The following is a 14,503-nucleotide window of genomic DNA, read 5'->3' as shown; positions in this document are numbered from 1 at the left end:
CCTCCCTCTCTCCTTCCCTCCCTCCTCTCTCAAACACACACACAAACACACAGAAGTTGGATTGGACTCTCTCCTACCCCCTTCCCTCTTTCACACTCATTCTCTCTCAAACAAACACACACACACACAAAGTTGGATTGGCGGGAAGAGCACCAACGAGGAGACCACAGGAGGAGGCAGGAAGCCAGTCAAAGAGCCATACTGGAGCACACACACTTTCCCCCGGCCCGGAAGGATCCAGCCCAGCTTCACTGATTACAGGTTTGAAAAGGCAATGTGGCTCTGCCTACAATCAAGCTACACCCCAGGGAGAGCACAAGCGAGCTAGAGCCCTTCCCTCCAGCCTTTGCCCAAAGCCCCACACCAGGAGGATGAAGTTTGAATTCCTCCCCCTCCCTCCGACCCACACGTACCTTTTCCAGCTGTTTCACAGAGGATTTCAACTCTGCTCTTGCCTCGGGTCCTCTGAAGAAGCCCTGCCCAAACGAGCGCCGTCTACTATGAGGCAGGAGAACTGCGTGCCTCACCTACGTCAGGAATTTTTAAGCTTTTAATCCTTGCTTAACTCTACTTGAGTGATCATAAAACGCCTAAAGTCAGACTAGATGAGGCATGCAGTTCTCCTGCCTCATAGTAGTGGGTGCTTTTTAGAGGCTTTTTTTAACAGTTAAGACATGGTTCCCCAAATCAACACAGACTGTGGAAACTTCACACTGGACTTCAAGCATCTTGCAGTGTGTGCCTCTCCATTCTTCCTCCATACTCTGGGTCCTTGGTTTCCAAATGAGATGCAAAAGTTGCTCTCATCAGAAAAGAGGACTTTGGGCCACTGAGCAACAGACCAGGTCTGTTTTTCTTTAGTCCAGGTAAGACACTTCTGACATTTGTTGTTCAGAAGTGGCTTGACAAGAGGAATACGACATTTGAAGCCTATGTCCAGGATCTGTCTGTGTGTGGTGGCTCTTGATGCACTGACTCCAGCCTCAGTCCACTCCTTGTGAAAGTCCCCAACACTTTTGAATGGCCTTTTCCTGACAATCCTCTCCAGGCTGTGGTCATCCCTGCTGCACCTTTTTCTTCCACACTTTTCCCTTCCACATAGCTTTCTATTAATGTGCTTTGAAACAGCACTTTGGGAACATCCAACTTCTTTTGCAATTACTTTTTGAGGCTTTCCCTCCTCATGGAGGGTGTCAATGATGGATTTCTGCACAACTATCAGGTCAGCAGTCTTTCCCATGATTGTGATTCCTACTGAACCAGACTGAGAGGCCATTTAAAGGATCAGGAACACTTTGCAGGTGTTATGGCTTAATTAGCTGATTAGAGTGGGACACTTTGAGCCCAGAATATTGCACCTTTTCACAATATTCTAATTTTCTGAGATTGTGGATTTGGGGTTTTCATGAGCTGTAAGCCATAATCATCACAATTATGACAAATCACAACTCGAACTATCTTGCTTTGCATGTAATGAGTCTATCTCATATATTAGTTTCACCTTTTAAGTTGCATTAGTCAAATAAATGAACTTTTGCACGATATTCTAATTTTTCGAGTTTCACCTGTACATATGTATAGACTTTATCTAACATCCAGAACCTTCTCTATAATTTCCTATGTTCTTCCAACCCCCCAACCCCCACTTTGGAGATACTCACTTTGAGCAAGTTTCTAAATATTAATAGTTGTAATGTATTTTCAAAGTACTTAATTTTAATTTGGTTTTATGGGTTTATCTTTTTATTGTGAATTGCCAAGAGATCTTGGTAGTCACTGATATATAAAGTCGGGATGGGATAGAAAGTAAACTATTATTAGGCTAAGAAAGTAAAGACAGTCTGAAAACTATTGGTTTCCAATATTTATTATATTAATGCAATAATCTGTCCAACTAGAAAGGCAATGTCAGTCAAGTGACTTGAATTTAAAGAGGATTGGCCTGTTTAATTCCAACTTATTTCTTAACAACTACTAAAAATAAATAAGCAATATAGTTATAACAACAGTATTAAAGAGGTTATACTAATGCAATCATTTAATTAAAAAAATGTAGAATGCTAGTTCAGCATAATGATGTTAATTCATTCCTTAGTGTAGAATGCATTTGTCCTAAAATGTTTATCTGGATGACAACAGGCAATTGCTTCTTGAAATAACTGATTTTTTGAAATAAATATGAATAAAGCATCCACATCAATTACAGTAGCTATTTATGTATTTACTTATTTACTTATTTGATTTGTATGCTGCCCATTTCACCTATAGGCTATTCTAATTTACCAAGAAATTATTTGTTTTTGTTTTTACTAATATGTCTATGTAAAATGTTAGTTATCAGATAAATAATAAGTTTGCCCCTGTTGATAAATATTACTTAAAGCATTACTTTGCCTGTTGACTTATGAAAACTATGCAACTAAACATTCATATAGATATGTTATTGATCAAAATAGCTGTGATAATTGTTCTCAATTTTCTTTCTTTTTTAGGTCCCTATCTAAAACTATGATGTTGAAATACAGATAAAAATTCAATGCTTGTTTATTTCAAAACATTTATATAGTCACCATTGTTATATCAAGCTCCCAATCAAGAATTAAAGAATATTATAATAAAACAACTCAAAACTGTATTAAGATTGTTAAAATCATAAATATGAAAACAAAACAAAAACTTAAGCTTTTGGCATACAGTCACCTTATCCTATACCAGCATTTGGTTAAAACTTCAGTGCCTTTTGGAAGGCTAGGAAGATAGAGGTCTGCCATACCTCAAAGGGAACAGTGTTCTGGAGGGGCAAGGGAAAAGGCACATTTCCCGTAAGGTATAAAGAAAGACACCAAGAATATGCCTGGACTATTTACTCAGATAGAACAGTCCTTATGGAAAGGTTGTTCTTGCAAATAGATTGATGATGGAGATGATAGATAGATAGCTCTATAGATAGATAGGGATGGAGGGATAGATAGATAGGTTGGATGAATGGATGGACTGACAGGCAGACAAGTTTTCTAGTGGCAGAAATGTAATCTACCTGCAAAGAAAGATAGATAGATGATAGATAGATAGATAGATAGATAGATAGATTTATAGATAGATAGATAGATGATAGACAGACAGACAGACAGACAGACAGATAGAGGGATGAAGGGATAGATGATAGTCAGACATAGACAGACTGACTGATTTTCTAGTGACAGAAATGTAATCTATCTGAAAAGCAAAATAAATAAATAAAAATTTTAAATACTTTTATAGTTTTTAATGTAGCCATATTTAACTTTATCATATATAGAATTAAAAGGTTACAGGATTTGTTCTATTTAAAAGTAGAAAAAACATGAAATTATTTTGTACACAGTGCAGAAAACCACCACATTGGTGTATAAGTATCTTATTGTGCCTTCCAATAATTAAATCTCCAAATTTTCCACTTATCTTGAACACCCAAAAGACCGCACATTTATTGTGTGTACCATTCAGAAACCTTACTCTCCAGATACATTTCAAAAGTCATGTATAATCTGTAGCATTTTGATATGTAAACTTGATTATTTATTGAATTCATAAAATGTCTAAGAAATATTACATTACAAACGTTAAAGCCCTTTCAGTTATGTCTATGTGTAATTCCAATCTAGTTGCTTTCCAACACAGCTGTTGCAATCCAACTCACTTCCATTTTACCTTCTAAAACATCTGTATGTCATTTACTCCAGGAATTTCCTAGGCACGGTGTCAAATTTAATCTTTCCTTCACCCAGAACAGTTGCCTGATGAGCTATTTCAATATCTGTTCCATTTGAAATTAATCCCTTGAAGCTCTATTGTGCTTATACTGATTGCTTTACTTTGAGTTCTTCTTCCTTTGTTTTCAGAAGTCATAATAGAGTGAGAAGCCGGACCGAAAGGATTTCTGTGTGCTTATTGTTGTTTGGTCTCTTCGTAAGGAGGCACTGGCTCCTGAAATTGCTGAACATGGTCCTGTTCTATGGATGCCTTCATGGTGGCCTCCTCATATGACGGAGGCAGGCATACAGTGAGAAAGGCAGTTTCAGGCAGGAGAGTGGAGTATTGGAACCTCTGCTCATTGTTCCAGGGCAGCACAGAGAGAAAATCTGTCACCTCATGCTCTGGAAGGGACTCTGGCAAATCAATGCTGAAGATCTGAGCCTGAGGATTGCGACGTTGGCAACGCCTGTAGATGAAGAGCAACAGGAATGCCAGGAAGAGCATCACAGTAGCTGGTAATATGATGCATAGGAATGGCTCTATGTCTTCTTTGGTTGAACTTGCTTTATGCTGACCCTAGGAGGAACCAAGACAAGAATGTGTATCAGGACTTTGCCAGTTTCATTTTATGTGCATCCTGCCTTTCATAAAAACATCATCTCAACACAGATAAACAGCAGTATCAAAAAAAAAAAACCATTGAAATAAGCAAATTAATAAAGCATAAACATCAATCTAATAGAAAGTGCTGTTTTCAGAGTGGGCACAACAAGCAATTATACTGCCCAATCAGTTCTCACTTACACTTAGAAAATGCTTCCACCTAAGAGATAATCCAAAGGTGGGTTCCTACCAGTTCAGCTGAATCAGGAGTGGTATAGCAGTATGGGTTGCTGGAACCGGCAGTGACCCAGGCCTGCCACATCCCCGAACCGGTTCTCCAGCTGGCACTGTCGACACCGCCATCTTGTTTTTAAGTTCTGTGCATGCACAGAACAAGTTTAATTGAACTGCACACAGGAGTGAAATTCAGCAGGTTCTGACAGGTTCTGGAGAACCAGTAGTGGAAATTTTGAGTAGTTCGGAGAACTGGAAATACCATCTCTGGCTGACCCCAGAGTGGGGTCATGGAGATTTTGCAAAATCCTTCTCCTGGAGTGGGGAAGGAATGGAGATTTTGCGGTGGCTTTCCCCTGTCACACCCACCAAGCCACGCCCACAGAACCAGTAGTAAAAAAAATTGAATTTCACCACTGACTGTGCATGCGCATGCACGAGCACAGCGGCAGTAAAGTCGGCCGGAACCAACCCCTGGGCTAATCCATCTCTCTTCTTCAAGCCTCAGAGACATAGATTGGCATTTGCTACTGTCCCCTATCCCTGAGGAAAACCTTATTATGGAAGTTCAGAGGCTGTTTGAAAATCGCAAGTACAAAGACTCTGTAATCCCAAAGGTGCTTTTTCAAGAAGCAATTGGACTTTCTGGTTTTTCTTTGAAGATGTTTTGCTTCTCATCTAAGAAGCTTCTTCAGCTCTGACTGGATGGTGGGTCAAAGTGAAGAAGCTTCTTGGATGAGAAGCAAAAAGTCTTCATAGAAAAACCAGAAAGTTCAGTTGCCTCGTGAAAAAGCACTTTTGGGACAACCATGTACCTGGATGACTGAGAATCTCCATAGACAAAGACTCTGTAGCCTCCTTTTCTATGCCAATAATTACCTTCATCAAAACCCAAAATAATTGATTATATCTAATGTTTTCTTTGCCCTTATATCTAATGCCATCTTTGCCCTTATTTTACTGGAAAAGCGCCACTGAATAATAATAATAATAATAATAATAATAATAATAATAATAATAATAATAATAATAATAATAATAATAATAACAACAACAACAACTACTACTACTACTTTAATTTATAGACCGCGCCCTTTCCTAAACAGGACTCAGGGCGGTGTACAGTCATATAAAACAATGTAAATACAAAAATATAGATATATACATAGATAGACAGAGGAGGTAAGATATGCAAAACAAAACATTTCCCTAGATGGAAGGAAATAAGGATCCAGATCAGTATGTTTATCTCTCTTATATTGCCTCTACTGCTATCAGTTAGATAGCAACTGTTTTCCTAAGGTTTCCCTCTATGGCTATCAGAGGGCTGATTTAGCAACTCAGTGACTGGGATTTTTTTAAAAACCTGATGTCTTTGTATGTTCCCTTTCCTAAAGGAAGTACACTGTACTTTTGGGAAGCTACTCGGATCTTCCCCAGCATGATTTCACAACTGACACTTTCCAAATCGATTTAAAATTCTGACTGAATCATATGGACATATTATCTTGCAACTTAATTTATCCTCATCCCCACACTTATCTTACCTATAAGTAACCATAACCAAGGATTTCCCCCCTTATCATTCTAAATTTTTCTTCCTCCATTTAAGTACCCTCTTAAACTTTGATAAACTTTGGCACTTTCTTAATTGCACCTCCCAGGGATTTATTTTATTTTAGGGTTTGGGGTTTTAATTGTGATGTTTTAAGATTAGAATTATTTATTTCTTAGTACAGCCTATTTCCCCCTCCAAATGTATCTTAAATGTAGTTTAAATGTATTTAATTATTATGAATGTTTTTATTATTGACTGTACACCGCCCCGAGTCCCTTTTTGGGAGAGGGGCGGTCTAAAAATCTAAGAAATAAATAAATAAATAAATAGATAAGGGTAAATAGATTTTTAAAAACTCAGACAGGACAGATGATGAATAAGCAGCTACTAATTTTGTTGCCAAATAAATCACAGTTTTTGCTATTTATCCAATGTGATTTTGGTAGGGTGCTTAAATTACTTTAAGAGACACCCTTTAGTACTTGTTTCTTTTAAATTTATCTACCTGTCCCACTTTAAGAAATTTATGCTAATAATCAAAGGATTTTTTTTGTTAAATGATAATTTAAGTGTGATAAAATATTTCTGTTTATGGAAGACGTACATGGAAATGGGAACCCTTCTAAGCAGAATTGTGGAACTTAATTGAATGGAATAGGACATCATACTTTTGAGAATACAAACTGACACCTATTTTATTGTTACATTTTGTGTTGTCAAAACAATCTAACAATTAAAAAAGCAATAGTGAATTGCGTTAATAGATTTGTCAAGGACGTATATATTGTTTTTATTTTTCATCTTGTTTTTGTTATTATCATTCATCATACATACCTAGATTTAATCTTATTTCAAACAATTGCAGAAAACAGGGCCCATAGTTTCCTTCTTACTTTAGTTTATTAAAACCCATGGGAATTATTATAAATGATGTATGTTAAGCATATCACTTTCATGATAAAACCATGTCAGATAGCAAATAATGATTTCTATTTATATACATTGAGGGGAGGGCAAATGACAATACAAACTCAGTCTATTTTACACTTGCATTAAAACATTGGGCATCCATAAGCCCGCTTGGAGTTTGCAAAAAAAATCACTAGGAAGACTCAGACTGTGAGAAACAAACACTAAACAGGCTTTCATGTCTTTTGCACTGAGGAGAGGCTTCTGTCTAGCCACTCTGCCATAAAGTCCAGATCAGTGAAGGGCTGCAGTGATGGTTATCTTTCTGGAACTCTGTCCCATCTCCACATAGACTCTCTGGAGCTCAGTCAGTGTGCTCATTGGGTTCTTGGTCATCTCTCTTACTAAGGTCCTCCCCCAATTGCTCAGTTTGACCAGGCGGCCAGCTCTTGGAAGAATCCTGGTTGCGCCAAACTTCTTCCATTTGAGAATTATGGAGGCCACTGTGCTCTTAGGTATCTTCAGTGCAGCAGAAATTTTATTGTAGCTTTCCCCAGATCTGTGCCTTAAATAATCCTGTCTTTGAGCTCTGCAGGCAGTTTCTTTGACCTCATGGCTTCTGCTAGGCCACGGTATGCATTGTCAGCTGCGACACCTTCTAGAGAGGGGTGTGTGCCTTTCCAGATTATGTTCAATCAATTTAATTTACCACAGGTGGACTCCATTCAAGAAACATGTCAGCAACGATCAAGAGAAACGGGAGGCACCAGAACTAAATTTCACATGTTGTTGCAAAGGGTCTGTGTACTTATGCCAATGTGTTGTTTCAGTTTTTCATTTTTAATAAATTTACAGACATTTCTAAAATTCTGTTTTCACTTTGTCATTATGGGGTACTGAATGTAGATTAAAGAGAGAAAAAAATGAATTTCAACAACTGCAGAATCAGGCTACAGCATAATTAAATTGACACTAGTGAAGAGGTCTGAATACTTTCTGAATGCACTGTAAATTGAGAAATTGTCACTAGGAAGGGAAGGGGAAATTAAAATTGTATATTGTTCTTTAATTGTATACTCAATACATATTTAATGGTATATAATATGGTAGAAAGGATTATGCTGAATATCAAATATTGCAGTGCTACCATTAAAATAAATACTTTGTGAAGAAAAAGTAAACTGCAAACCTTTTATGTTTGATTCTATTTACTACCACTTGAAGCCTAATGGTATAAGATAAATAGGATGTATTCCAAATTATACTTAAGTGTTTCTGGGTTTTATATCTCATGAGGAAATGGATAGGCTAATCAATATTTCCGAATGCAACAGCAATGATATCATTTGTTGCAGAGTTTTAGTATGAATCATCAGTTGACTTTAAGTATTCTGTGCTTTGAACACAATACAAAATGTGCATTGTAGATAGCTTGCCTATTTATAACATTGACATTATTTTGGTGTTTTTTCTGAAACCCTGAAGGCAGTTTGAAAGAATTATTATACTATAGAGTGCATACTTTTATTCTGTTTGAATACTTTGGTAAACCAATTTTGCAAAGAATCTGTCTTTTGCAAAATATCTGTACTGGTTTAATAAATCTGTAAAAACATATACAGGAGAAACTCGAAAAATTAGAATATCGTGCAAAAGGTCATTTATTTCAGTAATGCAACTTAAAAGGTGAAACTAATATATGAGATAAGACTCATTACATGCAAAGCAAGATAGTTCAAGTTGTGATTTGTCATAATTGTGATGATTATAGCTTACAGCTCATGAAAACCTCAAATCCACAATCTCAGAAAATTAGAATATTACATGCAATCAATAAAACAAGGATTGTACATAGAACAATATTGGACCTCTGAAAAGTATAAGCATGCATATGTACTCAGTACTTGGTTTGGGCCCCTTTTGCAGCAATTACTGCCTCAATGCGGCGTGGCATGGAAGCTATCAGCTGTGGCACTGCTGAGGTGTTATGGAAGACCAGGATGCTTCAATAGCTGCCTTCAGCTCTTCTGCATGGTTCGGTCTCATGTCTCTCATCTTTCTCTTGGCAATGCCCCATAGATTCTCTATGGGGTTCAGGTCAGGCGAGTTTGCTGGCCAATCAAGCACAGTAATCTCACTATAATTGAACCAGGTTTTGGTGCTTTTGGCAGTGTGGGCCACTGGAAAATGAAGTCAGCATCCCCATAAAGCTCGTCTGCAGAAGGAAGCATGAAGTGCTCCAAAATCTTCTGGTAGACGGCTGCGTTGACCCTGGTCTTAATGAAGCACAGTGGTCCAAAGTCCTGTTGCTCCTTGGTCCAAAGTCCTCTTTTCTGATGAGAGCAACTTTTGGCAAAAGCACCACAAACTGGTTCAATGACTGTGGGATTACTGTGCTTGATTGGCCTCTCCATTCTTCCTCCATACTCTGGATCTTTAGTTTCCAAATGAGATGCAAAAATTGCTCTCATCAGAAAAGAGGACTTTGGACCACTGTGCCACTGTGCTTCATTAAGACCAGGGTCAACGCAGCTGTCTACCAGGAGATTTTGGAGCACTTCATGCTTCCTTCGGCAGACGAGATTTATGGGGATGCTGACTTCATTTTCCAGCTGCCCACACTGCCAAAAGCACCAAAACCTGGTTCAATTACTGTTGGATTACTGTGCTTGATTGGCCAGCAAATTCGCCTGACCTGAACCCCATAGAGAATCTATGGGGCATTGCCAGGAGAAAGATGAGAGACATGAGACCGAACCATGCAGAAGAGCTGAAGGCTGCTATTGAAGCATCCTCGTCTTCCATAACACCTCAGCAGTGCCACAGGCTGATAGCTTCCATGCCACACCAAATTGAAGCAGTAATTGCTTCAAAAGGGGCCCAAACCAAGTACTGAGTACATATGCATGCTTATACTTTTCAGAAGTCCGATATTGTTCTATGTACAATCCTTGTTTTATTGATTGCATGTAATATTCTAATTTTCTGAGATGGTGGATTTGGGGTTTTCATGAGCTGTAAGCCACAATCATCACAATTATGACAAATCATGGCTTGAACTATCTTGCTTTGCATGTAATTAGTGTATCTCGCATATTAGTTTTACCTTTTAAGTTGCATTACTGAAATAAATGAACTTTTGCACGATATTCTAATTTTTCGAGTTTCACCTGTATCTTCCAAATACATTATGTTAAGTTTTTTGTTTAATTTGCTCTGAGTTTTCTTGTAGGTAGCAAACATTACCATTTTACAGTGCTCTTTATTTACACCTGGCCATACTGCTTGACTTACCGTATATATTTTGGTTGAGAAAACATAGAAAAAGAAATCAGATATGACTAATACTATTTTTTCAAAAATATGTAGAATTGTTTCATTCATTAATAAATTGTTGATTTATACAATGTTCTAATATTTCCCTAACCAGGATTTCAAAATAAATCAATGAGAACAATACACATTTATAGCCAAACTTAAATGCACATTAATGCAGAACAGGGTTTAACAGAATAACAAAATTGCTGAGTTGAAAGGGACCTTGGAGGTCTTCTAGTCCAACCCCTTGCTGAAGGAGGAGACCCTGCACCATTTCACACAAATGGTTATCCAATATCTTCTTAATAACCTCCAGTGGTGGAGCCCCCCCCCCCCAACTTCTGAAGGCAAGTAATCCCACTAGTTAATTGTTCTCACTGTTGAAAATTTTTCCTTAGTTCTAGGCTGCTTCTCTCTTCAGTGTTTTCCTATGCACTCTTAAGAACATATGAGTGTACTTTTGAATTTTAAACAAAGGCAGAGAAAAAGCAAAAAAAAAATGTGACTGATTACTGTGAATGGAGTTTGGCTCATTGTGGTAATGATACAGAAATTATAAGCTATTTCAATGAAGAACAAAAAAAACTGCATACGTAGTATATTTAAATATACTGTGTGTAGATATGAATCACCATATGCAGATTCAAAACATGTTGACTCTAGCATCAAGTAGTGCTGTGAAGAATGAGTAATCACAGATTTTCCATCACAGACCAAACTCATTCACTATTAACTTCAACACTACTTTTTTTAAGTATAGTAATAGTTTAGACACAGATGAATGAAATAATATTGTAGGCATAGTCAAACAAAGAAAAAATATGCATTGTGAACAGTTCTATGAAATCATGCAAATGTGAAAGATCCCATTTATGCTTACGGTAGTTGACATCAACACAAAAAACACAATTGCAATCATTTACTGTCCATATTACTACTATTACTCTTCTGGTTTATCACAATAAGTTATTTTGTCTAAGTAGGAGACCTAGAAATATTTAGAAGGAATAAGTTCCATTCAATATTCCACTAAATTCAATGGTACTTACTTCAGTGTAGACACGCAGAGACTTGCATTACTAGCCTGTTATTAGTTTTATTTTTAACACAGTTCAGTTAGGCTCTTATTTAAAGAACCAGACTAAATTATTTTACAGGTTACTATAAACAATACTGAGAAAAATAATTTCACATAACCTTCAAAATCTCTTTTAGATTGTCTTGTCAGGGTAGCCTTTCTGATCTCTCTCTCACCCTTTCCCCTTTTGTCGCTCACAACGTTATGAAAAGTAATATAATCTAAGAAACAAAATTTACTGAATATTCTAATATCAGTAAATTCTAGTATCAGTAAAAGGGTCTGCAGAGAGAAAGATTAAAAATGTAAATAGGTTTGAAATGAAATGGCAGATTCAAAAGCAGCCAAAATATCCATTTGAAGTTAAGGTAAGTTTTGAAGTAAATATTTACATCAATTTCTGCAAACTCCCCACCCCCCCCACCCCTCAGTCGGTGAAACAAAGGAACAATTGCACGGAGGAAAGTGTGCAATTCATGTAAGATAAAGTTCTTGCCCCCATATCTATATCACAAACCCTTTGTCATCCTGAAATGAAAAATCTTGAAAGAACAGAAGTAAATTGCAAGGAATATAGATGATACAGACCTGTAGCTCTGTTTCCACCAATGGCACACCTGGTTCACTGGTTAACCAGTCATAATTTCCCCTATCAGCGTGTCCAAATTTCTTCCAGCTACCACTGTCCAGAAGCCAACGCATACTTTCATGGATGTGTGGGTTTGTTCCTTGTTCTTCCTCTTCAGTTGTGGTCTTCTTTTGGATTATTTTTAATATTGTCACCTCCCTCTTCTCCCCCCCTCCCCCCCCTGAAACTAGGCCTAGCTGGGAATGCCTAAACTGAAAACCATGCTGATATTCTCTCCTGTTCCTGGCAGTGAAGAAGTAAAGGGTAGAGAGCAGTGGCCAAACGAATCTTGGATGCTATTTTGTCTCCTAACTCAATCTCTCTGGATTTGCTTCAGTGGCCTACATTACCAGGGGAAGCTGGCATCAGGTATCAGGGAAGAGATAGCCTCCTGATTGGATGGTTGCTTGCATTAGGATTATTAAAGGGGTATTTCCACAACAATCTGAGTGCACATGGTCCTAACTCTGTGGGTAAATCGCTGTATCTATTTATAGTCCATATACACATAATTTATATATAAATATATATATACATAATGTGTTTGTGGAGAGGAAGGGAATCCTAATGCTATAGGGAGATAGCAAAATGCTTACTTCTCCCTAAGGGTTAAGGAAATATTTCCACTTGGATGCAATGTAAATAGCAGAAGCAGTTGCTGTTAGGCAGGCAAAGGCATAGCTGAAAGCTGTTCTGAATTATTTAGAGGTATTAGAATGTAGATGTTAATGATAAATCCGAAAAGAGGCTGCTGCTAGAAAAGGCTTTAGTCACTGAGAATATACGATTGTTTTCAGTGACACATCTAACAGGCTTAATTCTGCTCTTTAATCTTCCGTAGCTTTTTTTTTTTAACAGATAAGTATCATGTTTCAATCATTTAATTTAATTATTCAAAGCAAAAAAGACTACAAATTGTTCCTATACTCCATAGATCCATACTCCATACATCAAGACTGTATTGCTAAGAGTAGTAAGATGTCAGCATGATCACTTGGTGGTTCTTATCTTCCTTTGCTCTGTTTTGATCTTAACATTGTTTGGGAAACATTTGATAAAATTGTTTAACAACAAGACATTATGCTCTGTTGGTCATTAGCAAGCAGAAAGCAAAGGAAATCATCTAGTCCCATTGGTATCCATGCAAGGAATTCAAATGTAAAATTGCTAAGTGTTAAAGATATATGACATAGTACAAGTAGTCCTCGATTTATGATGACAATTGGGACCAGAATTTCCATTGCTACGCAAGGCATGTTATTTGCCTTTGCTGTTAAGCAAATAGCAATAGTTGTTAAGTGAGTCATATGGTCATTAAATGAGTTTAGCTTCCCCGTTGACTTTGATTGTTGGAAGCTAGCTGGGAAAATTGCACATGATGGCCACGTGACTCCAGGATGCTGCAACCATCATAAATACATGCTGGTTGCCAAGCGCCAGTGGTGGGATTTAAAAATCCCAGGTAGTAAAACAGGTAGTAATTTTTTTTACTACCTGTTCTGTGGGTGTGGCTTGATGGGCATGGCTTGGTGGGTGTGGCAGGGAAGGATACTGTAAAATCTCCATTCCCTCCCCACTCCAGGGGAAGGTTACTGCAAAATCCCTATTTCCTCCTGATCAGCTGGGACTCGGGAGGCAGAGAATAGATGGGGCGGGGCCAGTCAGGTAGTATTTACCAGTTCTCCGAACTACTCAAAATTTCCACTAGTGGTTCTCCAGAACTGGTCAGAACCTGCTGAATATCACCTCTGCCAAGCCCTTGAGTTTTGATCACATGACCCTGGTTGTCAGTGTGAGGACCAGTTGTAACCAGTTAGGTATACTTTTTTCAGTGCCATTGTAACTTCAAACAGTCACTAAACAAATGATCACAAGTCAAGGACTACCTCCATATATGATATCTACTATATATAACTAAGATTAATACGTGAACCACGAAGACCAGAAATGGCCAACAAAATGCATTTAAAAAGAGGAAGCAGGAATACACATCTTGGGAGACCTGAGAAATTACAAATAGAAATTACAAATTATATCACCTGTTCTAGGTATTCTGGTGGGATATGTTGGAAAAAATGGGTCTCCTACTTGTGTAGGGAGTTGGACTAGAGACCACCAAGGCTCCTTCCAGCTCTATTTTGATTCTTTGGTTGATTGATTTATTGATTGATTGACAGGCATGCAGCAATATTTTTTTCCCCTGGAAATGGATATTGACTTATCTTCTGGAAAATATTTATCCAACCTCAGCAAACTTGGAATTGTTTGAGAATATCAACAAGAATGGAGATGGTGTTAATCTGGTATATATTGTTTACAGTGGGCTCTTCACCTTCATATTCTCCATCACTGACTCAATAGCTTGATATTGATGAGATTGTCTTCACTTTACCTTGAAATACTGAAGGAGAATGCAAAGAAACAATTGAGGTGCCCTGTC

At 37.6% G+C, this 14,503-nt stretch overlaps 1 protein-coding gene across 1 annotated transcript; it reads right to left on the bottom strand.

Moving 5' to 3' along the window:
• Positions 1-3,912: 3,912 nt before the first annotated feature.
• On the bottom strand, positions 3,913-12,152 carry SMIM28 (small integral membrane protein 28). The gene is made up of 2 exons (XM_081942501.1): positions 12,024-12,152; positions 3,913-4,311 (listed from the first exon to the last, which is right to left on the bottom strand). The coding sequence occupies exons 1-2, from the start codon at positions 12,135-12,137 to the stop codon at positions 3,928-3,930; spliced, it is 498 nt and encodes a 165-aa protein (XP_081798627.1). The 5' UTR covers positions 12,138-12,152; the 3' UTR covers positions 3,913-3,927.
• Positions 12,153-14,503: the final 2,351 nt, after the last annotated feature.

Source organism: Natrix helvetica, assembly GCF_964273705.1.
Source record: "Natrix helvetica genome assembly, chromosome: 2".
Taxonomy (NCBI): domain Eukaryota; kingdom Metazoa; phylum Chordata; class Lepidosauria; order Squamata; family Natricidae; genus Natrix; species Natrix helvetica.
The sequence above is the reverse complement of the archived record's forward strand: the minus strand, read 5'-3'. Positions and strand labels throughout refer to the sequence as shown.

Excerpts from the sequence above, each read along its gene's own strand:
- SMIM28 (XM_081942501.1), bottom strand. The coding sequence starts at position 12,137 with ATGCGTTGGCTTCTGGACAGTGGTAGCTGGAAGAAATTTGGACACGCT. Across the intron at positions 4,312-12,023 it reads TGGTGGAAACAGAGCTACAG|GGTCAGCATAAAGCAAGTTC; the intron begins GTCTGTATCATC and ends GGTTCCTCCTAG.